The following is a 25,198-nucleotide window of genomic DNA, read 5'->3' as shown; positions in this document are numbered from 1 at the left end:
CCTGATGATGAAAATGTTTCTGTTTATTAAAAAATCCTGAAGTTTTCACGACGGACGGAGACGAACAGGAGGTCGTGTGCGCTCACGTGTCTCTGTCGATGCACTCCACCACCTTCCCAAAGGCGCCTTCTCCCAGAGTCGACACCACCTCATCTGAAGGAGAGACAGAGCTTTAAGTGGAGTCTCCCCCTGCTGGACATTAGAGAGACTGCAGCTTTAAGTGGAGTCTCCTCCTGCTGGACATTAGAGAGAATGCAGCTTTAAGTGGAGTCTCCTCCTGCTGGACATTAGAGAGAATGCAGCTTTAAGTGGAGTCTCCTCCTGCTGGACATTAGAGAGAATGCAGCTTTAAGTGGAGTCTCCTCCTGCTGGACATTAGAGAGAACACAGCTTTAAGTGGAGTCTCCTCCTGCTGGACATTAGAGAGAATGCAGCTTTAAGTGGAGTCTCCTCCTGCTGGACATTAGAGAGAATGCAGCTTTAAGTGGAGTCTCCTCCTGCTGGACATTAGAGAGAATGCAGCTTTAAGTGGAGTCTCCTCCTGCTGGACATTAGAGAGAACACAGCTTTAAGTGGAGTCTCCTCCTGCTGGACATTAGAGAGAATGCAGCTTTAAGTGGAGTCTCCTCCTGCTGGACATTAGAGAGAATGCAGCTTTAAGTGGAGTCTCCTCCTGCTGGACATTAGAGAGAATGCAGCTTTAAGTGGAGTCTCCTCCTGCTGGACATTAGAGAGAATGCAGCTTTAAGTGGACATTAGAGAGAATGCAGCTTTAAGTGGACATTAGAGAGAATGCAGCTTTAAGTGGACAGTGACGTACATCTTTCGTTCATCACGAGGCCGATGTGATAAACCAGGTGACCTTCTTCGTCGTCCTCACAGCTCTTCTTCACTCCATCATCGTCGTCGTCAGCAGCTTTGAACACAATAAAGAAACGTTTAAAGAAACTTAAATGGTCATAAAAAAAGGTATAACTGCACTTCACTGTAAAAGTCAAACAAGCTTCGTGTGGTGGTGTTTCCATAGTAACGGGATGTGATTTTCTGGAGGGGACGGGTTCAAACAGGCTCAAACAGACTCCGGTCTCCTGGAGCTACTGGACTTCTTTTTTGTTGTTGAGACAACGATCTGGAGACACTAGATGGAGCCGTTCTGCTCGTTCTACACATTCAACAGTAGAAAATGTTGTTACCTCTCAGGGCCTCGTCGTCCTTCTCGCCCATAGTTCTGCTGCACAGTTTTGTTCGCTTGCGTTCAGGGAGCTTCTGCAAAAATGCAAAAAACAGCAACAGTGTCGTTGAGATTCATTTCAAACCGTCACAGAACTCCACCAAACAAAAATCAATATTCTGGATTCAAATACGATCGACAGACCTTCGCTAACGAAACACCAAAGAACGCATTCCCTTAAAATCTACACACACGATTCACGTCGTGCTGTTCCGTACTGGTACAAACAAAGTGCCTCTAAAAAGACTTTTTAAAAACATTTACAGACAACATACGTGACCTACATCACATAAGAAACAAACCCACTTCTTGGACAAAAGGAGGAGAAAAGATAATGCATAATTAGAGCAACAAAAATAAATAAAAAGTAGCAATAAAGATAAGAAGGAAAAACTCAGGGCGCCCTCCCACTGTGCGTGCGTCCCGTGCCCCGTGCTTTAGGGTCCTTGTCCCCCCCTCCAGGCCCGTTTGTACTCACACTACCTGGGCCCGGAAATGTAAACTCATCCGCGGTAATATTAGATATCAGGGTCACTAAACATCCTGTCTTGGCGTGAAGAGTACTTCGAAGGAGCACTTAAAGTTCTGAGTTAAGAGTCATTTCTTTAAACTTATTCCAAAAGCTTCTGAGACCTAGTTTTACTAAGGAGCTTGAGGGACACCTTAGGGCGCCCTCCCACTGTGCCTCCGTGCCGTGCCCCGTGCTTTAGGGTCCTTGTCCCCCCCTCCAGGCCCGTTTGTACTCACTCTACCTGGGCCTCGGAGAATGCTTCTTGCTGCCTATACGTCATCACGCCGTAACACGTCACACGCATTGATGACGTCATGGCGATGCAAAAAGGTTTCACGACACCAGTATAAGAAATTATTTTATTTTTAAATTCTATTTAAATTCTACAGCTATTTGTTGTGAAAGAATTGTGGAAATAATTTCAATTATTTTCAAGTATTTTATCCAAAACATTAAAATTCAAGCACTTTCAAGTTTTCCAGCACCAGCAAATCACATGTTCCTACGAACACACACACACACACACACACACACACACACACACACACACACACACACACACACACACACACACACACACACACACACACACACACACACACACACATATATGTATACATATTAAAAATTATTATTTCAGCACCGTTTTTCCATTAAAATCACGTAAAAAGAGAAGGTTTTACGCTATAAACACTCTCTCTCACACACACACACACACACACACACACAGCCCGGCTCTCACACACACACACCGGCTCTCACACACACACACACAGCCCGGCTCTCACACACACACACCGGCTCTCACACACACACACACACACACACACACACACACAAACCCTGGCTCTCTCTCACACACACACACACACACACACACACACACACACAGCCCGGCTCTCTCACACACACACCGGCTCTCACACACACACACACAGCCCGGCTCTCACACACACACACACACACAGCCCGGCTCTCACACACACACACACACACACACACACACACACACACACACACACACACACACACACAAACCCCGGCTCTCTCTCACACACACACACACACACACACACACACACACACACACACACACACACAGCCCGGCTCTCACACACACACACCGGCTCTCACACACACACACACACGCACACACACACAAACCCCGACTCTCACACACACACACGCACACACACACCCCGGCTCTCACACACACACACCGGCTCTCACACACACACACACACACACACACACACACACACACAGCCCGGCTCTCACACACTCACACACACCGGCTCTCACACACACACAAACACCGGCTCTCACACACACACCCCGGCTCTCACACACACACACACACCCCGGCTCTCACACACTCACACACACCGGCTCTCACACACACACACACCGGCTCTCACACACACACACACACACACACACAACCCGGCTAAAAAGGTTTCACAACACCAGAAGTATAAGAAATGAAATGATATTTCTATTTTAAAGCTATTTGTTTTGAAAGAAATGTGGAAAAAAATTCTAAATATTATCCAAAACATTCAAATTCAAGCACTTTGCAGCACCTGTGCCTGAACCCTTTTATATGAACGTTTGCCTCTAAAACACGTCAGAACTCACGTTCGCTGTCGCTGCGCCTGAACGAAGAACTTCCCGGCGTCTTACTTCTTCGTAAAAGTTGCAAAGCTTAATTGAATTTGGAGACGAGCTGCAGGAACACTTCGCTCTACGCTGTGGTGTTTAAACCCGCCCTTGATCTACGGGGACAAAGATTTCCCTTTCTCTGTTTCCAGAGCTAAACATAGACACACACACACACACACGCACGCACACACACACACACGCACGCACGCACACGCACACACACGCACGCACGCACGCACACACACGCATACGCACACACACACACACACAAACACACACACACACACACACACACACACACACACACACACACACACACACACACACACACACACACACACACACACACACACACACACACACACACACACACACACACCCCGGCCCTGAGGGGAGGGCTTAGTTACGACCCCCCAGCCCGGAGGTCAGGGTCCAGAGGGGCGAGGAGACAACATGAGACCTTAATGGTCCCTGGGTGGAAATGAGGCTTTTAGAGCAGCCACCGGATCCAGCAACGTTTCACACAACATCATATTTATATTAATAAACATAAGGTGGGTTATTCTGTCAGATTTATTTATTTTCTTTATTTAATGAGATGATTTGATGGTTTGCATTGAGCAGAAGAAATGAGCCGGAATTAAATGAAATGTTTAAAAAAATAATATTAAAATAAATGTTTTTTTTAGCGTTGTATTTATTACTCTATTTATTTTCTGCACTTTTCTAAATTAATTTACAGATTTTTTTCTATTTATTTACTTTATAAAAATATTGTAAAAATAAATATAATTAAAAAAAATATATATATTATAATTCATCCATTATTTTAAACTTTCATTAATTTTATAATATAAAATATAAATATATAAAATATTAAAAAATAATATTAAAATAATAATAAAAAAATATTTATTCAATACAAGTTTTAATTAGCATTGTATTATTTTTCTGCACTTTATTCTAAATTTATTTACGTATTTGTTTATATTTATTTATTTAATAAACAATATTTTAAAAATAAATATAAGGGGAAATAAAATAGGAAAGTAATAAAAAGGGGAATCTATGCAGAAATATCAATTTATGTCACATTTTATGACTTAATTCACATCATAATTTGTTTATTTTTTGGTAGTGCATACAATGACTTATGAATTTATTTATCAGTAAATGTATTTATTTATATATTTATTTTTTAGTTCTGGTTCAGTCCTCCACAGATTTGAAGTTAGCAACCATTTAAATATGAACCTCCTTCATGATTTAATCTTTAAAACTTAAATAAATTGAACAGTAACTGTGACATTAAAGTCTCTGAAGACATGAAACTTTAAACATATAAAGGTTCATGTTTAAAACGGCTGCATATCACACACACTCAAACAGAGCTGGATCATTTTAACGGACTATTTTCAGCGTTTAGGGCTCAAGGTTATTTCTTTCTGGCGGCAGAGGAACACGTGTGCGATCAAAATAAACCGTCCCCATGTTCATGGTCATGGAGGAACATGCCAGCGTGGCTCAGCGACGTGGTTTAAAATAGCAACAATAAAGATCTCGGGCACACAGGAAATACGTGTGTGTAAAATCAGTCATACAAATAACATAACGAGAAACGTATCATATATAGTTAGCTTAAAGTAACGGATAAACGGTTAATTAGCTTAAAGTAACGGATAAATGGTCAAATAGTTAGCTTAAAGTAACGGATGAATGGTCAAATAGTTAGCTTAAAGTAACGGATGAATGTTTAAATAGTTAGCTTAAAGTAACGGACAAATAGTTTAAATAGTTAGCTTAAAGTAACGGATGAATGTTTAAATAGTTAGCTTAAAGTAACGGATGAATGTTTAAATAGTTAGCTTAAAGTAACGGATGAATGTTTAAATAGTTAGCTTAAAGTAACGGATGAATGTTTAAATAGTTAGCTTAAAGTAACGGATAAATAGTTTAAATAGTTAGCTTAAAGTAACGGATGAATGTTTAAATAGTTAGCTTAAAGTAACGGATGAATGTTTAAATAGTTAGCTTAAAGTAACGGATAAATGGTTCAAATAGTTAGCTTAAAGTAACGGATGAATGTTTAAATAGTTAGCTTAAAGTAACGGATAAATGGTCAAATAGTTAGCTTAAAGTAACGGATAAATGGTTCAAATAGTTAGCTTAAAGTAACGGATAAACAGTTAATTAGCTTAAATAATGGATAAACAGTGAAACACGAATCTTGATTGAAGTTGAAGTGTATAAATTAATTAAAAATAAAGAATAATAATAATAAATAGTTGTAAACAGGAGTGACCCTGACTAACGGGTCCGCGGGGGTTGAACTCACATTAAAACTCTGGGATAAACTCTTTAATCCCAGTGTTTTAATCAGGTGTGCAGTGAGAGATTGACGTCCTGACAGCCGCACGTCCACACGTTTACAGTTTACTCCTGCCGTGACTCCGTGACATCAAACCCTCCCCGGGTCCCTGTCTCTCTCCCCTCCATCCCTCCCCCCGTCTCCCCCCCGTCCCTCTTCCACAAATAGCAGAGATGCCTTTCACAGCGGGGGGGTCTCTCTCCCTCCGCCTTATTTCTTATTCATCCTTTCATCACCTCGTCCTCCACTCCGCCACTATATCTATATTATTATTATTATTATTCAATCAATCAATCACCCGTAGGTGTGAATGGTTGTCTGTCTCTGTTCGTCTCTATGTGTCCTGTGATAGACTGGCGTCCTGTCCAGGGTGGACCCCGCCTCACGCCCGATGTCAGCTGGGATCGACTCCAGCCCCCCCACGACCCTGACCCCGGGATAAGCGGTTGAAGATGAATGAATGAATGAATCCTTTATGTGTTAGGGACAGTCACATTAATGAACAACCATAACAACACATCACTGTTAAAGTGCCGGGTTAAAGCAAAGATGCTCATTTGCATCCGTAGTCCCTGCTTAAAAAAATTAAAATACCACTAAATAAATAAATAAATATTATAATTATAATAATAATATTATAATAAAAGTAGGTGTAAGTGAACAAAAAGTTGATTTCAGTTCAGATGAACATTATAATATATGACATTATGTTCTTTACTGTGCTGTTACTGAGTCATGTGCATGTTCGGGTCACAGAGCTGCTGTAACGCAGACGGGCGTCTCCTTTTAGAGCCGACAGCGTGCACGGATCCCTCGCCCGCCCCGGCTCAGCTGTCTCTGACCCGCAGTAAATCAGGGCCCAGGACGACGACATGCACGACCGTTGTCACTCACTTAAGATCCTCCGACACTCAGTGCGACTGTATTTCTCCATTTTTCAACTGTTTCCTCGTTTTTGTGGCCGACCATCAACGCTTTGGCGCCACAGAGTGCTGCAGGGGCGACGCGTCTCTGTACGCTGACCTTGAAGTTAGCTAGTGAGCTTAGTGAGTGGCGCTGTATTTTACTCGCACATCAGTCTGGTAACGTGTGACGGAGAAAATTTGGAACATTTTGCCAAGCGAACGTCAGCATTGGGTTTGAGTGCGACGCTACCGTAGACTGTATGAAAATGGACTCCGTTTTTAAGGCCATGACGGACTGCGTCACCGTCCAGTCTGCAGGTCAGTTTTTCAGCTCATGAAACTCACATCAAACTGCCAAACTGTCCATTTCTCTCCTCAGAAACACGTTTTAGCGTACTGTTTAGAGGTCCCGACCGTTTAGTGGTCGCGACTGTTTCATTGAGCAAGCACCGCCGCTTCGTTGCTTTGTTGATTGTAGGGGGGTTTGGTTGCGTCTAGAAGCGTTTTGGTCCATGCTGTTGGAAATCTAGAACAAACTGAGAGGGGCTAGACTACATGTCTACTTTTCTGTTCACACACATGAGCATCCATGCTACCAGTCTCACTGACACACTGAATCCACCCCTCCACAAAAACGACCCAAAGAAAGATGGAGGACAGGATCTTTCAGCAGATGATCTGTGTCTGAAGGTAAAGAGCTGTTTGTCACCGTGGCTGTAACCAAAGAATCAAACAGAAGAAACACCACGACAAGAACAAGGAGCTGCACTGGAAAGGTTCAACGTTACACATCTGGAGAGAAGGAAAACATGCACGTTTGAGTTTGGCCTGAAACTTTGTCCCAGTTTTTAAGTTTGTCCCTCTGTGAGCTGGAGTTTGACACCGCTGCATTGAGCCCTTGTTAACCTCTGACCTTATTCAAGGCGTTTAACTAAAAACACTGAATCTGAGACGAGGGGAAGTGTAAAAACACGGACTCACTCGTTCCTGCAGCACTCGATTCCTTCTCTGCTTTGACTGACACCTTTAATTGAAGGGGATTCTTCAGCCCTATCAGTTTTAGTTGAACCGTCCATCTGATACGCCTTAAAATACACTCACACACAGCTCTAACAATGAACACTATGCCTGCTAACCACAGCGCGGACCCTCAGGAGCGGCACTAATCCACACAGCATGCTGATCATTCTGTCTCTTTGCCTCCTGAGCAAAGGCAGCGCTGAAATACTCTTTTGTTTTAAAGGAAAATGGACCTTCTGTGTTTTTATTTGTACTCACCTGCAGCTGTGATGTCCTCTGCTCGTCCTGCGGGTCCGTCTGAGCCACTCTCCCTCCTCTTCTTCAGCTTCCCTCTGGCCTCTCTCCCCGCGGGGCAACGCAAACACTTGTTGCCACGCTGCATAGCTGCCAAACGAGGAGACAGAAATGACGTCCAATGCAATAAAACATTACGCCGCACAGAAAACCAAGACGTGAACATTCCTGCGGCCGTAAAATCCTCAGCCAGCTGCAATGAAAAGGGACACGGGGAGCTGCTCCCGCCTCGACCCCTGGTCTGACCCAGCAGGGTTCTTCTTTCATCCCGCCGGAGAAAACACAGTGTTCGGTGTCCGATCTGGAAATGTGGGTGCAGAAAAATGATGCAGGACGTGGTGTGATGTAGATCACAGGACACTCAAAGTAACGCTCGACCCACATTTCACGCTGGATTATTTTATGTAAACACTGAGTTAAGACAAGAGACCCAGGTCACCGTAGATCCTCACCTGGTTTGGGTTCAATCTCAGCTGTCATGTCAGTGTGAAACCAAAGTGGGGCAGAGGATTTGTTTTTTTTTTGGTCAGGAGAGGTTTATGTAGTTCAACTTCCTCCTGATGTGGCCCACAGAGCAGAACGCTTCTCGCGGCCAAGCTAGCTACTTCCTGTTTAGCGCTCTGCTAATTTCAATGCAGATTAAATGATTTTAACGAGCGGCTCTTCTAGACTTTCATAATGTTATCGGACCGAATGGATCAAATGCTGATATTAACACGACGGGTCATTCTGCAACGCTGGAATGAAATGAATCCACTGAATTACAAACATCTCAAACATTTTGGCCATTTTGGGCTTCGACTGATGGATGTGGCGTCCCTCAGAGCTCAATACTAGGCCCGATTCTCTCTCTTTATCTGCTTTGACGACCTCTTTTTTAGTTAAGAGTGGTTTTAGCGTCTGAACTTAACCGTCCTGACATATTTTCATCAATAGGCTTGAATTGTATCTTTCAAAATATGACGATATTATTTAATGCTGTGAAACGGTGACTGGTACCTGACAACGACTGGTTAAGATTAGACGACTAAAGGAAACGGTTAAATTTAGAGGGAGAATATATATATACATATATATAAACTATAAATCTGACCCCGAAACTAAAGTCAACACAAAAACACCATCGTTAACGGACACAAAGATCCTCACATCAAATATTTTGCTGTTTTTTTCATCACCCTTTAAAGTTCAAAGTTGCTGCAGTGACCAACACTTCGTATACGTCCCACATCACAACACCTGACTGCATATAACAACTTTACGTACATTGAACACGTTGTTTATCTGAACATCTTTGGGAGGATTTGAATATGAGCTGAGTGAACTGTTGATGCATCATCGCCTGTAACTTTATTATGTAAACAGCCACGTTTGAATGCAGCTCGGCGAGACGACGTGACCGGCTTGGATTTCTGTCCGAAACATAAAAAATAAAAATATCCCCACGTCTAACAACTAGCATAGTTCAAATTCTGAAACCAGACGCCAGAACAAGTCGTCCTGTTCCCTGAAAAAGGGTTCTTGCGTGTTGGAGGCTGTTTAACGAGTCGATTTCCCTCCTGCTGAAGCTTTTCTGCTCACAGGCTTTTTGTTTTTGGGGACGTTGCTCTAGACCTTTGGCACGTGTCAGCATGGACACAGGAAGTAGGGGTGCTGAGGGCCGGGAGCGCAGAGCGGAGCGCACCGGAGCAGCGAGAGAGGAAAACAGCATATTTGCAGTTTGAATAAAACACTTTTTTGAGCACTTTAAGATCTGATCATTGTTAAAGTTTACGTCATTCAAACGAGACAATGGGAACAAAAGGTTTGTTGTTATTTTTCGCTAACAGCAGGACGTGGCTAACAGTGATTAGCTCGGGGCAGCACGGTGAAGGCATTCAAAGGTCTTTTTTAACCACTAATGCTGCTGAAAATAACAGCAAACCTCTGCAGCAGCACGAGCCTGATTGCCAGCCTGCTGAGAGAAAGGAAACAGGTTGGTTTGGGCACATAGAGGAGATCTTTCATGGCCACAAGCAATTATACACAAAAAACTGTCTCGACGGCTTATTTGGTGCGTGCAAGTGTCTGAAAAGACCCTGGGAGGGTTTCACAGGTTAGGGGTAGCTCGTGTTTGTTAAACACGGGCCCCTTTCTTTTAATAAGGGTCCTACTCTGCTCCACCCTGGGCCTCACTACCCCTCTAACATGATGTCACGATGGCGTCTCATCGACACGCCTTTGGGGCGTTTTTGGGGAGGGGTGGATTCAGTGTGTCTGCAGAGACTGGTAGCATGGATGCTCATGTGTGTGAACAGAAAAGTAGACGTGGATGTGCTTTATACTCACGGGCCAGCTCTCACAGAACCTGGATATGATCTTAGGGGACAAATATAATTACACTGCGGGCCAGATTTGGCCCACGGGCCTGAGTTTGGCACCCCTGCTCTAGACAAATAACATAGTCCAGTTGCTTTTGACTGAAATTGCTTTAGAGATAAATTTAGGGCGCCCTCCCACTGTGCCTCCGTCCCGTGCCCCGTGCTTTAGGGTCCTTGTCCCCCCCTCCAGGCCCGTTTGTACTCACACTACCTGGGCCTCGGAGAATGCTTCTTGCTGCCTATACGTCATCACGCCGTAACACGTCACACGCATTGATGACGTCATGGCGATGCGTGGCTTTGTTTCCAGATCTTTCCGTAGACCTCTGAGTTTTTGTGCGTCTTGTCGACTGTTTTTGAATCTTTTCATCGACCAAATCTGCAGTAAACACTCCACCTCCGCATCACACCAACGTGAACCTTTCACCGCCATTGTTTGAAATGTCCGCGCATGGTCCCTCCTTCTTTTTTCTACGTCCCAACAGGCGCACAGGAAATGACCTCAGAACCGCCGTAGGCCTCGTGTTCGTACTCGCTTTACAAAAGCCCACCTCTCCCAAACGGGCCGTAGACGGCAAGTGTGCCGCTCCTAGACGTGGTACGGTTGCACTCACACTGGTCAAAGGAACTTGGCTTTAGCCGAAAAACCTGTTTTGGCCCGGTGCTGAAGGACAGTATGAGTGCGCCCTAACACACCTGAGTGTAACAATAATCAAACTGTGACGAGCTTCAGCTGCTTAATAACGAGCAGAGTATCAGACTCAGGTGTGTTAGAGCAGAGAGAAACCTAACACATGCAGGACAGTGGCTCTGCAGGACAGGAAGTGCCCACCCCTGTTTTAGGTGTTTCAGGCTGTAGTTCCTGTGTGTGGTCACTCGGGGGCGCTGCTTTTGGCCTTTTTAAAAATGTTTCTGGATGCACATAGTGAGGTCAATTTCTCTCGACTGTGACAGACGCTGGCCACTCCGCGTTGGCAATATTTCCACGCGTGTGATTCATTGCAGACATGCAGTCAAAGTGAAGAGTAGAGGAGGTGACACATTTCATCTAGTGAGAGCACTCTGTAATGAAGAGTACGCCGTCCGATGCCAGTTGTATTGACGGACAGATGTGAAAGCTCTCAGCTGTGATTAGAATTCAGTCTGTGAGACGCACAAACACACACACACACACACACACACACACACACACACACACACACACACACACACACACACACATACACATACACATACACATACACATACACATACACATACACACACACACACACACACACACACAATGTTAATATTTACTGGATTGTGTTTCTTTCACACTTAGAACGACCTATTTTTTCAGTTTTTCTACAATTGAGCCTCAGTTTTTCCTTTGTCAATCTTTTTTTTTTATTCAAATGAATAAAAAGAAGGTTGAGACAGTTAGACACACACACACACACACACACACAGGACTAATAACAACACACAGCTGGAGTGGGCAGGGAACTTGAATACAGAGGGTCGTACTATGAGGGTTAATGAGAAAAGGATTGGCAACACGCTATCAGGCTAACGTTAGCTTTGTTAGCAAGGTGCAACCGAAAGCCGAACAAAACACTTTCAGGCAACCAAAATATTGATGAAGTGAAAACACTGTGAGAGGGTAAAAGTCCTGAGACTTTAACAAAGGGCCCGTCCACACAGAGACGTGTTTTCCTGTAACCAAACATCTTCAGCCTGGTTCAGTCTGGTTCGTTATCGGAGCCTGAAAACAGGATCTTTAGAAACCGGGTCCCAGAGTGTGAGGATTGTAAACGCCCCCCATGGCGTTGTGGTCTGGACGGTGAAAGCTCAGACTTTGTTAAAGGACGGCGTCATCGCCCCACCTCCGACCTCTGACCCCGCGGTGTCACATAACAACAACAGTGCTGCTGCGTGAGAGGACAGAGACGGACCCAGAGACTGTTTACTGAACTGGACTCTGAGCCACATGCATGGGACTGAATGAGGCCCAGCACAGATGTCTCCCTTTTCCCTGATGCTCTGAATAAGGAGCTAAACTGCTCTAGGCTCTGTTTCTAAATCCAGTTCTAAGAAGCTGTGAAAAGTCTCTAAATGTAGTGAGAAAGTGGCGCCTGGGAGTGCTTTGGGACGGGGAAGGGGCTCCCAGAAACCCCCTCTGCTCAGTGAGGACACTAACTGCAGAGTGAAGGGGCTCCCAGCAGCCCCCTCTGCCCAGTGAGGACACTAACTGCAGAGTGAAGGGGCTCCCAGCAGCCCCCTCTGCTCAGTGAGGACACTAACTGCAGAGTGAAGGGGCTCCCAGCAGCACCCTCTGCTCAGTGAGGACACTAACTGCAGAGTGAAGGGGCTCCCAGCAGCCCCCTCTGCTCAGTGAGGACACTAACTGCAGAGTGAAGGGGCTCCCAGCAGCCCCCTCTGCTCAGTGAGGACACTAACTGCAGAGTGAAGGGGCTCCCAGCAGCACCCTCTGCTCAGTGAGGACACTAACTGCAGAGTGATGGGTGCATCAGAGTCCAGAACAGCACCAAAGTCTCCACTAAGACCAGAACCAGGGACACGTTTGTCTCTAGGATGGAGGAGGATTTGGAGAGGAACTCTCCGGTGTTTGGATTCTCCACAGCGTCTCCCCGTCTCTTCTTCTCCGTTGTTGGTGTGTTTCTGTGGCAGTTACAGCGCCACCTCCAGGCCTGGGATGGGTACTACAGCGTTTGGAGTCGGTTTACCTGCAGCTTTAAGTGGAGTCTCCCCCTGCTGGACATTAGAGAGAACGCAGCTTTAAGTGGAGTCTCCTCCTGCTGGACATTAGAGAGAATGCAGCATTAAGTGGAGTCTCCTCCTGCTGGACATTAGAGAGAATGCAGCTTTAAGTGGAGTCTCCTCCTGCTGGACATTAGAGAGAATGCAGCTTTAAGTGGAGTCTCCTCCTGCTGGACATTAGAGAGAATGCAGCTTTAAGTGGAGTCTCCTCCTGCTGGACATTAGAGAGAATGCAGCTTTAAGTGGAGTCTCCTCCTGCTGGACATTAGAGAGAATGCAGCTTTAAGTGGAGTCTCCTCCTGCTGGACATGAGAGAGAATGCAGCTTTAAGTGGAGTCTCCTCCTGCTGGACATTAGAGAGAATGCAGCTTTAAGTGGAGTCTCCTCCTGCTGGACATTAGAGAGAATGCAGCTTTAAGGCGCTTCACTGTTGAACATACGTCCGTCTTTATGATCCAGAGTGACTTTCAAATAAAAATAAAACTTTTGGTGATGAAGTCTTTTGGCTGAAACACACCAGCCTGCAGGACGAGCGTCATATCTGATTGCTTGTATTGATCCTTAACAGCTTTAGCAATACACTGTTTACTGTACTGTACTTTAGGCCAATGAGCTTTATTGAATTGCACCGTATTGAGAGAGAGAGAGAAGAGAGATCTCTCATACTTTAATTGAGTTCAAAAGTTGACTGGGCCGACCAGCCTTTCTCGCTTTTATGTCCACTTGAATCATGGTGACAGTGTAAGTGTGTGTGTGTGTGTGTGTGTGTGTGTGCTGCAGCAGACCATACCTCAGCAGCAGCAGATTTGAAGCCAGATCATCTCTCTCTCTCTCTCTCTCTCTCACCATCAGCTGTGATTACTTTGGTAAAACAGCGCTGCGTCGCAGAGAACCAATTTTCCTAATGCACAGCGTTCACACACACACACACACACACTCACACACAGCATGGTTATTGATGAGGGAAATGGGGAGGGGGGCACCAAGGGGGCACCCACACTGCTGGGAAATGGAGAGAGACAGAAAGAGAGAGAGAGAGAGAGAGAGAGAGAGAGAGAGAGAGAGAGAGAGAGAGAGGGTGAGGATAGTTGGAACAAGACCGAAGGACTAGCCAGACGGGGACAAAGAGAGGGACAACGGGAGAGACCGATAGGAAGGAATAACGGGACGGCGTGAAGGAGGCGAGGAAGAAGAGGGACGTGGAGACGACTGGAGATGGAGCAGGGCGTCCAGTTAAAGAGCTAATAAAGCAAAAGGACACAGAAGGAGACAAGGAAGGAAGGAAGGAAGAAAGGAAGGAAGGAGGGAGGATGCAGGGGGGAACGCTAAGAACGTCTCCTTCCTCATGGACGGTGGAGTAGTTTGACTCCTTGGTTGGTGGAAGAGACGACAAAGAGTCAAATGTTTCTTTAGGATGGTTTGAATCTTCGTCAGCTGATAGAAGTAAAGAGAAAGAGGCAGACGGGATTACACCGATCCTGTGTCTCGTACAGTCAAGACAGGAAGCAAAGTCAGACATCAGTTGGCGTGAACGGGCTCATTCTCCGTCCCCCTTAAAGCATCTAAAGGACCAATGAAGGATGATATGTGTCAAGTGTCTGGGGTTCTTGATATGGACGTAATCAAGCCATGATGAAGTGGTAAATGTTGATGTTTCCTTTCTGAAAAACTCTCTGCAACTTGGAACATTTGTGGACGGCAGCAGCGCACGTGTACGTCAGGATCGTTTTCTCACGCGCTGTAAAACTTCCTGTCAGGAATTATTCAGGAGCAAGGGAGACTTTTGTGTTTGCAGCGGCTCCTGTGAGGAGGAGGCTGGAAGTCTGTCAATCTAAGGCCGATGGATAAATCCTGGGAGAGAAGGGGAATAGCTTAAGAAGAGTCAGAGAAGAGTTGGGACTCCATATTCAACAAGATCTTCTCTTTAAGGCCGATCCATCGAGAATTCTTCCTCAAGGTCCTTCACGGTCCACCAGGTACTTCTCTTCAGTGTATTCCCACAAGGAACATCTTTTAAGACTTTAAATCACCTGAAAACTACTTATTATGAATGTGTCCGACCAGAAACTGCTCCTGAACGTGTGATCCTGTCTTCAAAGATAGGCCTCCAACCCCCAAACTTTCTCTAAGGCCCCACATCCACAACAAAGTCCCCTCTAAGATGACTTTTTAATGACGAGAAAGCTTCCAAACATCGAGGTCTGTATGTTTTTCGTATCATGATTCAAGGATCGTCCATCTAGACTAACTTGAGGTTGACTCTGAACACCAGGAATCTCTACGAAGAACAATTTTTGAAGTTTAATATCCAACTGGAACTCCTCTTTTGGGTCTTTTATTCTCTCCACCTGAAACTTTACATTAATGTTGCAAAATCCTGGGACTTTTCTCGAACTGTGACTCAATATTCAACAAGATCTTCTCTTAAAGGCCGATCCATCAAGAATTCTTCCTCAAGGTCCTTCCAGGTACTTCTCTTCAGTGTTTTCCCACAAGGAACATCTTTTAAGACTTTAAATCACCTGAAAACTTCTCATTAAGAATGTGTCCGACCAGAAACTGCTCCTGAACGTGTGATCCTGTCTTCAAAGATCGCCCTCGAAGGTCGTCAGGCAACCCCCAAACTTTCTCTTAGGCCCCACATCCACAAGGAAGTCCTCTCTTAGATGACTTTTTAATGACAGGAAAGCTTCCAAACATCGAGGTCTGTATGTTTTTTGTATCATGATTCAGAGATCGTCCATCTAGACTAACTTGAGGTTGACTCTGAACACCAGGAATCTCTACGAAGAACAATTTTTGAAGTTTAATATCTAACTGGAACTCCTCTTTTGGGTCTTTTATTCTCTCCAACTTTTCTCCAACTGTGACTCAATGTTCAACAAGATCTTCTCTTAAAGGCCGATCCATCGAGAATTCTTCCTCAAGGTCCTCCACGGGGCTTCTCTTCAGTGTATTCCTGCAACAAACCACTGATGAAGACTTCACATCAACCAGGAACTCATCATTAAGAAAGTGTCCAACCAGGAACAACTCCTGAAGCTGTGATCCTGGTTCAAATCTCTCTGTAGGACCCCACGTCCACAAGAAAGCTCTCGTTAAGAAGATTATCAAGGAGGAACTTCTTCTTAATGATACAAAAGCGTCAAAAGACGCTGTTTTTACTCTGTTTTCTGAATCTACCATGATTCTATCTTCAAGACTTTATGTCCATCTAGGCTAACTTGAGGTTAGCATGAAAGAAATCTACAAGATCTATCGAGAATTCTTCCTCAAGGTCCTCCACGGGGCACCAGGTGCTTCTCTTCAGTGTATTTCAGCAACAAGCCACTGAAGGAGACTTCACATCAACCAGGAACGTATCATTAAGAAAGTGTCCAACCAGGAACAACTCCTGAAGCTGTGATCCTGTCTCCAAAGATCCAAAAAAGGTTCAAACCCCTATGTAAGACCCCACAAGAAAGCGTTCTTTAAGACGATCATCAAGGAGGAACTTCTTCTTCTTCTTCCTGTTTTGTATTTTTTCTGAATCTACCATGATTCTCTCCTAAAGGCGTCATGTTCATCTAGGCTAACTTGAGGTTAGCATGAACACCATCCACCTCTCGCCAAAAAAGTTAGAAGTTGATTCATCGAAAACTCGGTCCACCAGGTGCTTATCTTCAATGTGCATTTGCACAAGCAACATCTTTTGACGACTTTACATCACCCAAGAGACTAGTTCAACCCTCGCTTTGGGGCTAAAAGGGCACACATCCACAAGAAAGTGACATGTAAGATGTGTATCGAGGAGGATCCTCTTTTTAATGCAAGCTTCCAAGAACCTTGTTCTACCATCTACCACACAGGAACCTGCATTTAACGGTCCACACCAGACTCTTATTTCCCCAGGAACAACTCTGTTTGGCCATGAATCGACAAGGTTTTTAAAAACCGAGAGCTTTCCACACACGGTTTAACTTTGAAAACTGGGAGTCTGGGTGGCGACGTGTTTTTGATGCCCCCACTAAACTTTCACAAGCGAGTAAAAAACAGAATTTGCACCGGAGCGCCGCAGCATGGGACTCAGCTGCTTCAAGTCCTGGAAACATGACAGTGCAGGCCACAAAGGTGAGATACGCATGCACGCACACACACGCACGCACGCACACACACGCAAACACACCTGAATGTATTTATGTTTCTTACTGCCTGTCAACTCAGATATTTATGCTTCTTTAATTATCTTATTAGTCTATTTATTTATTTTATTGAATATTACAACTGTTATTATATTTGTGTATTTATTTGTATCTGTTCATACATTCATTTATTCACTTGTTTTAGATATTTACATGTCGGGTTATAGCAAAGCTGCTAATTTGCATCCGTAGTCCCTAATAAGTAAAATAAAATGGTAAGAAGAGACAGCAAATATATAGATTAAATACAAATAGAGGTAATGGGACACATCACAGAAGGACACCAGACCCAGACAGGATTTAAATAAATTAAAATAATAATAATGTTCAAGTAGTTCAAGTCTCTCCTTTATCACAAGAGGAGGGTCAGACCCCAAAATCCATTTAGCGGTGGTGGAGCGAGACCACGGAGACTTGTATACACAAAACAAGAAAATCTAAAGTTTTTAAATGATGAAAACTCTCAATTAAAGAGTCTTGCAGATATGGTGGGAGGCAGCAAACCTCTGCAGCAGCATGAGAAGAGTCCCTACACACACAACAAAGCAGCAACAGCGTAGTTAGTGAAGCCAGAGTTTATTAAAAGAGTGGTTTAAAGACTTACCTACTGGCCCCTGTACCAGCTCCTCTCATAGTAAAGTCCATTACAGTGGAAGGAGCCCGTTGCTGCTTTGTTGTGTGTGTAGGGACTCTTCTCATGCTGCTGCAGAGGTTTGCTGTTATTTTCAGCAGCATTAGTGGTTAAAAAAGACCTTTGAATGCCTTCACCGTACTGCCCCGAGCTAATCACTGTTAGCCACGTCCGGCTGTTAGCATCTCTCCTGGATTTCTACCTTAATAGTTATTACATTTGTTTGTGCGGCTGTAACGATGCCGACTCGCTCACTTTATAACCTGCTTATTGGTTTGGGATGACACTTACCCTGCATGTGTGTGTGTGTGTGTGTGTGTGTGTGTTGTGTCGCCCTTGAGTGACATCTGTTAAATGCTGACTCAGAGTCGTCTGCATGAGATGACAGTGTGTGTGTGTGTGAGTGTGTGTGTGTGTGTGTGTGTGTGTGTGTGTGTGTGTGTGTCATGCATACATGGATGTGATGTGACTTTGAGGAGGACATCCAGTGAAGCATGATGGGACATGTGTGAGAAGAGGGAAGTGTGTTAACGGGATGAAGATGGGGGAGGTTAAGTTTAGACGAATAAAGCTGACGGTAAAGTTTAGACCACTAAAGGTGGATTCTAGTACCTGACCTGTGTGGATGAGCAGGTTCTGAGCCGTCCTCCATGTTGGTGTGTTCACAGGTAACAGAGACGTGTTGGCCAGCCCCGGATCCTATTTCTTCCTCTCCAACAGCGCCGGTCAGGGCGACGAGTGGCTGAAGAGCCTCAACAAGGGGGTCTGGATCCCTTTCACAGGTACACACACACAGGAAGTCTGGATCCCTTTCACAGGTACACACACACACAGGAAGTCTGGATCCCTTTCACAGGTACACACACACAGGGAGTCTGGATCCCTTTCACAGGTACACACACACAGGAAGTCTGGATCCCTTTCACAGGTACACACACACACACACAGGAAGTCTGGATCCCTTTCACAGGTTCACACACACACAGGGAGTCTGGATCCCTTTCACAGGTACACACACACAGGAAGTCTGGATCCCTTTCACAGGTACACACACACAGGAAGTCTGGATCCCTTTCACAGGTACACACACAGGAAGTCTGGATCCCTTTCACAGGTACACACACACAGGAAGTCTGGATCCCTTTCACAGGTACACACACACACAGGAAGTCTGGATCCCTTTCACAGGTACACACACACACACAGGAAGTCTGGATCACTTTCACAGGTACACACACACACACAGGAAGTCTGGATCCCTTTCACAGGTATACACACACAGGAAGTCTGGATCCCTTTCATAGGTACACACACACACAGGAAGTCTGGATCCCTTTCACAGGTACACACACACACAGGAAGTCTGGATCCCTTTCACAGGTACACACACACACAGGAAGTCTGGATCCCTTTCACAGGTACACACACACACAGGAAGTCTGGATCCCTTTCACAGGTACACACACACACACAGGAAGTCTGGATCACTTTCACAGGTACACACACACACACAGGAAGTCTGGATCCCTTTCACAGGTACACACACACAGGAAGTCTGGATCCCTTTCATAGGTACACACACACACAGGAAGTCTGGATCCCTTTCACAGGTACACACACACACAGGAAGTCTGGATCCCTTTCACAGGTACACACACACACAGGAAGTCTGGATCCCTTTCACAGGTACACACACACACAGGAAGTCTGGATCCTTTTCACAGGTTCACACACACACAGGGAGTCTGGATCCCTTTCACAGGTACACACAGACACAGGGGGTCTGGATCCCTTTCACAGGTACACACACACACAGGAAGTCTGGACCCCTTTCACAGGTACACACACAGGAAGTCTGGACCCCTTTCACAGGTACACACACAGGAAGTCTGGATCCCTTTCACAGGTACACACACAGGAAGTCTGGATCCCTTTCACAGGTACACACACACACAGGGGGTCTGGATACCTTTCACAGGTACACACACACACACAGGAAGTCTGGATCCCTTTCACAGGTACACACACACACAGGAAGTCTGGATCCCTTTCACAGGTACACACACACACAGGGAGTCTGGATCCCTTTCATAGGTACACACACACAGGAAGTCTGGATCCCTTTCATAGGTACACACACACAGGAAGTCTGGATCCCTTTCACAGGTACACACACACACAGGGCGTCTGGATCCCTTTCACAGGTACACACACACACAGGGGGTCTGGATCCCTTTCACAGGTACACACACACACACAGGAAGTCTGGACCCCTTTCACAGGTACACACACACACAGGAAGTCTGGATCCCTTTCACAGGTACACACACACACACAGGAAGTCTGGATCCCTTTCACAGGTACACACACACAGGAAGTCTGGATCCCTTTCACAGGTACACACACACAGGAAGTCTGGATCCCTTTCACAGGTACACACACACACAGGGGGTCTGGATCCCTTTCACAGGTACACACACACACAGGGGGTCTGGATCCCTTTCACAGGTACACACACACAGGAAGTCTGGATCCCTTTCACAGGTACACACACACAGGAAGTCTGGATCCCTTTCACAGGTAAACACACACACAGGAAGTCTGGATTCCTTTCACAGGTACACACACACAGGAAGTCTGGATCCCTTTCACAGGTACACACACACAGTAAGTCTGGATCCCTTTCACAGGTACACACACACAGGAAGTCTGGATCCCTTTCACAGGTACACACACACACAGGAAGTCTGGATCCCTTTCACAGGTACACACACAAACACACACACACAGGAAGTCTGAATCCCTTTCACAGGTACACACACACACACACACACACAGGAAGTCTGGATCCCTTTCACAGGTACACACACACAAGTTTAGACGACTAAAGGTGACGGTTAAGTTAAGTTAAAGCTTTCCTCTCTCTCAGGGGTCTTTGGTCAGCGTCTGGAGGAGACGGTGCTGTACGAGCGGCGTTATGGCGTGCGTTCAGTGCCTCTGGTGGTGGAGCAGTGTGTGAGCTTCATCCGGGAGCGCGGCCTCCTTGAGGTGGGCTTGTTTCGCCAGCCGGGACAGGCCAGTCTGGTCAAAGAGCTGCAGGAGGCTTTCGATGCCGGGGAGAGGCCGTCCTTCGACAGGTACAACCCCTGCACGGTTTTCTAACCGCTCCTTCTTCAAAAACGGTTTGTGTGAAAGATTTTTAGCTCACTGTGCGTTTTGCCCGCAGTAGAACAGACGTCCACACGGTGGCGTCACTGCTGAAGCTCTACCTCAGACAGCTGCCGGAGCCCCTGGTTCCCTACAGACGCTACCAAGACTTCCTGCTGTGCGCTCAGAAGCTGCTGAGTGAGCGCACTCTGGTAAACTGTTCATTAGTTAAAGAAGAACTCCCATTTCATTCACTATGAACTACCGTATCTTCCGCCTTATAATCCGGTGCTCCTTATAAATGGACCAATATTGAGCCACAACAGGTCTCCAACTACGGTGAGCAGCCGCCGACTCTATTTTCCCCCGTAGAAGAAGTAACGCGCGGTGCATGTTGAGATATACGACTGCGTGAAGCATACCGTTACATTTCCATGTGTGTGTTTGTGTAAAGAGCCCAAAATGGCTCCTGTTAAGAGACACGCTTACGACGCAGAGTTTACACTCAAGGCCATTAGTCATGCAGCAGAACACGGGAATAGAGCAGCAGCCAGAGAGTTGAACATGAACCAATCAATGGTGCCGAAGTGGAGGAAGCAACAAGACGACCTCCCCTGTCTGTGTTGTTGACGTTCCCTTTAGATCAGCTCCATCTAATGGATGCAGAACGTAACCCCAGCCTCCATTGCAGCGTTTGTTCTATGCGTCTTATAATGCGGAAAATACGGTAGTTAAATATGGCTCAGCATGAGTATGAACGTATGAATAAGTTGGGGTACGGATGGGGACGTTCTTGTACGTCCTCTTTCTATCCCTCTCTCAGGTTTTGCCGGAGTTGAGGAACCTTCTCCACGAGCTGCCAGTTGCAAACTTCAACCTGCTCAACTTCATCTGCCAGTAAGTTGCTCCTGCTTTGTTATTAGGAACGACAGAGCGTAGGTGATGGTTAAGTTTAGTCTCTAAAGGTGACGGTTAAGTTTACTCTCTAAAGGACTTGGTTCGGATCAGATAAAGGTGGTTTGTCTCAGTTCTTCCAGGACTTGAACACCGGTCCTCCAGGTCAGAGTCCTGTGTTTTGGACCCGTCCTCCACCCTACGGGGAGTTTGGCGTCTGATACTACGTCACCTGATTTCCTTCCTAATAAAAACTTCTAGAAATCCCGACTTGTTGACTGAATCCAACATTCAAATGGCAGGTTTCTAAACGAGGTCCAGAGTTACTCCAGCAGCAACAAGATGAGCAGCCAGAACTTGGCCACTGTCTTCGGGCCAAACATCCTCCGAGCCAAAGCTGAAGACCCGCAAAGCATCATGGGAGGTAGACGAGAAATTAGTTATTCCTTTGTGTTTCGATGAAAAGAGTTCTCTAAAGAAAGCCTGGTCTCTTCACCCGTGTCCTAGGTGCAGCACTGGTCCAGGTGCTGATGCTGGAGCTGATCAGAGAGCACGAGTCTCTGTTTGCCAGAGTCCCTCCGGCGACCTCTGTCCGTCCACCGCGAGGTTCACGTGCATCACCAAGTGCTTTGAGGCAGCCTCATCTCCACCCGTCGCCCTGCCTCCGTCAGCTGTCTATGCCTCTCATCGCAGATCGCTCCAGAGAGCCAGGACAGCCTGCTGCAGATGAACACAACCCCAGGTACCACAAAGCTTCACCATGAACAAACCGACACTCACAACATCTCACAGATTCATAGTCGATCTGGGTTCTCCAACATGGACAGTGTGAATCTGCCCTTAGATCATAAAGTATCTCTGTATGGATGGTCTTGATAGTCTAACCTCCCTGTCCTTGCTCTCTGCAGCTGCTCTGCTGCTGCCAAATCAGACTTCAGACAGAAGAGGCTCCTCGGCCATCGCTACACCTCCTCACATCCGGACAACTGCTTCTACCCCTCGCCCTCCTCCGGTCAGCCCCTTCAGCATCACTCTGATAGACACAACATGGATTATCACCAGTGCCACGCTGGCCAAGGGCCCTCCAATGCAAGTGGTCAAGCCTCTACAACCAGCCTCCAGCCACAAGACCCACTGCCGGACAGCTCCAAGCTGAGCTGGGCAAAGGCCTGGCCTGAACCAGGAGAGACAGGTAGTGGTTTGTGGAGCTCTGGTGCTGCAGAGGAAGAAGGTGCTGTGCCAGGAACAGCCAGTGGGGGCAGCAGTGAGGCTCAGGAGGACAGCAACCTTTCAGCCTACGACAACTTGGACAGAGCGTCTCTACGTCAGAGGATGGAGGACGTCACTGGGGGCCATTTTGAAACCAACGATCCAGGAGGCCTTACTGGAACTTGTGAAGAGGAGGTGGAACGAGAGGAGGCGGGGAAGACAAGGCACTCCTCTTCTTCATGGTCTTCCTGCGAGGTTCTGCCTCTGGATGAGAGCAGTGATGCCGCGGGAGCTGTCAGTCCTGACGTGTCACCAAAGAGACCCGAAAGGCTACGATCAAGTCAGGTAGCAGAAGAGGAGAACAGAGATAAGGACAATGATGAAGACGGTGATGGTGATGATGATGACGATGATGACATGCTCCACCCTAACTCCCCAGCCTCCTGTTCTGGACTCAGTGACAGCCCTCTCAGTACGGGCAGCTCAGAAGTCTTCCTCCCCTCTGGTCCTCCAGACCTCCAGGGGCCTCAGCCTCCGTCCCAGCCCGGGGACGCTCACTCAGTCCTGGCCGAGCTGCGGCAGCAGATGGCCCAGCAGAAGGCCGAGCACCAGGCCCGGATACAGAGGTAAATACAGTAGATGCATACTTATAATATGTTTTAAAAGATAAACTCAAAGTGGCTCATCGATGCTGCTGTTTCATCCGTGTCGTCCAATCAAGAGAATCGTTCACACCAGAGAACGGCTCTGAAGGCTTTTGGTGGTGAAACCAGCTTTTCGCCCTTCTCCTGACCGGGTTTGTTTTTTCCCTGCGTCGCTCTCGTCAGCGTCACGGGTTGGTTTCCATGTGAGTGGTTGAAGCAGCACGTCAATAAAGATGACGGACAAGTGGTTTATCCAATCATATGCAAGGATTTTTGATAAGGCCCAGACTCCTGAAATCCCTTTGCTGTGGAGCGATCCCAGATGGACGAGTGAAGCAAAGAGGAGCGAAACTCATCTGGAGAGAGTCGGGTAAGGGTGAAGGCATTCAAAGGTCTTTTTTAACCACTAATGCTGCTGAAAATAACAGCAAACCTCTGCAGCAGCATGAGAAGAGTCCCTACACACAAAACAAAGGACCAATGGGCTCCTTCCACTGGAATGGACTTTACTATGAGAGGAGCTGGTACAGGGGCCAGTAGGTAAGTCTTTAAAACACTCTTTAATAAACTCTGGCTTCACTAACTACGCTGTTGCTGCTTTGTTGTGTGTGTAGGGACTCTTCTCATGCTGCTGCAGAGGTTTGCTGTTATTTTCAGCAGCATTAGTGGTTAAAAAAGACCTTTGAATGCCTTCACCGTACTGCCCCGAGTTAATCACTGCCACGTCGGGCTTAGCATCTCTCCCGTATTTCTCCGTTAATAGTTGTTAGACGAAAAAAAAACTGTCTCGATGGATTATTTGAGTGCTGAAAAAAGACCGTGGGACGATTTGACGCCAACATTACACTTAAAGAGCGACAAACTCCACGGAAAGTGGAAGGTTGGGTTGGTGGATGGGTGGAACTTTTATTATTTTAACCCAAACCATGATCTTCTTGTGTTTTGTTGCCTAAACCTTTTGTTTGAATTTACATTGGGATTCCCAGAGTGTTAAAAAAGGGACACCCAGGGTCCTAATGGTGATTGTTACCATGTGAACAGATGATGATTGACCTCTGAACCGCCGAAGCAGGTGACATGGAGCTGGTGTTTTGATGCAGTGTGTTTATTATACTGTGTGTGTGTTTGTTCCAGGCTGGAGCGCTGTAATGACGTCCTGGAGCGGCAGGTTGCGATACTGCGGGTCAGTCTGGAGCAGCAGAAACGCAGTCGAAGCGTCGCCGAGATCAAGATCCGCAACATGGAGCGAGCCAAAGCAGACGCCGACCTCCAGAACAACACGCTGCAGAGAGAGATGGAGCTCTTCTTTCAGATGTACGGAGAGATCAAAAGAAGAGGAGGGGATGAAGGAGGAAGGAGAGGAGGAGAGAGTCTCTGA

General features: G+C 46.3%; 2 protein-coding genes across 4 annotated transcripts in view; one reads left to right on the top strand and one right to left on the bottom strand.

Moving 5' to 3' along the window:
• The window catches only part of LOC310956603 (dual specificity protein kinase CLK4-like), a 14,118-nt gene extending 6,084 nt beyond the window's left edge, over positions 1-8,034 (bottom strand). For all 3 annotated transcript variants that reach the window (XM_083926893.1, XM_083926894.1, XM_083926895.1), the window contains exons 1-4: positions 7,956-8,034; positions 1,194-1,266; positions 821-916; positions 87-153 (exon numbers count right to left, since the gene is read on the bottom strand). In XM_083926893.1, coding sequence (XP_083783019.1) covers positions 87-153; positions 821-916; positions 1,194-1,224 — 194 coding nt within the window. In that variant the 5' untranslated portion in view covers positions 1,225-1,266; positions 7,956-8,034. The remainder of the gene's footprint in view (positions 1-86; positions 154-820; positions 917-1,193; positions 1,267-7,955) is intronic.
• Positions 8,035-17,131: 9,097 nt separating this feature from the next.
• LOC310956601 (rho GTPase-activating protein 24-like) lies at positions 17,132-25,198 on the top strand (the record flags this gene model as incomplete). The annotated part of the gene is made up of 9 exons (XM_083926890.1): positions 17,132-17,224; positions 18,595-18,708; positions 20,856-21,063; positions 21,153-21,285; positions 21,897-21,970; positions 22,270-22,391; positions 22,475-22,709; positions 22,876-23,802; positions 24,955-25,198. The coding sequence occupies exons 1-9, from the start codon at positions 17,173-17,175 to the stop codon at positions 25,196-25,198; spliced, it is 2,109 nt and encodes a 702-aa protein (XP_083783016.1). The 5' UTR covers positions 17,132-17,172.

This window comes from Echiichthys vipera (assembly GCF_963691815.1).
Source record: "Echiichthys vipera genome assembly, chromosome: 14".
NCBI lineage: Eukaryota > Metazoa > Chordata > Actinopteri > Perciformes > Trachinidae > Echiichthys > Echiichthys vipera.
The sequence above is the reverse complement of the archived record's forward strand: the minus strand, read 5'-3'. Positions and strand labels throughout refer to the sequence as shown.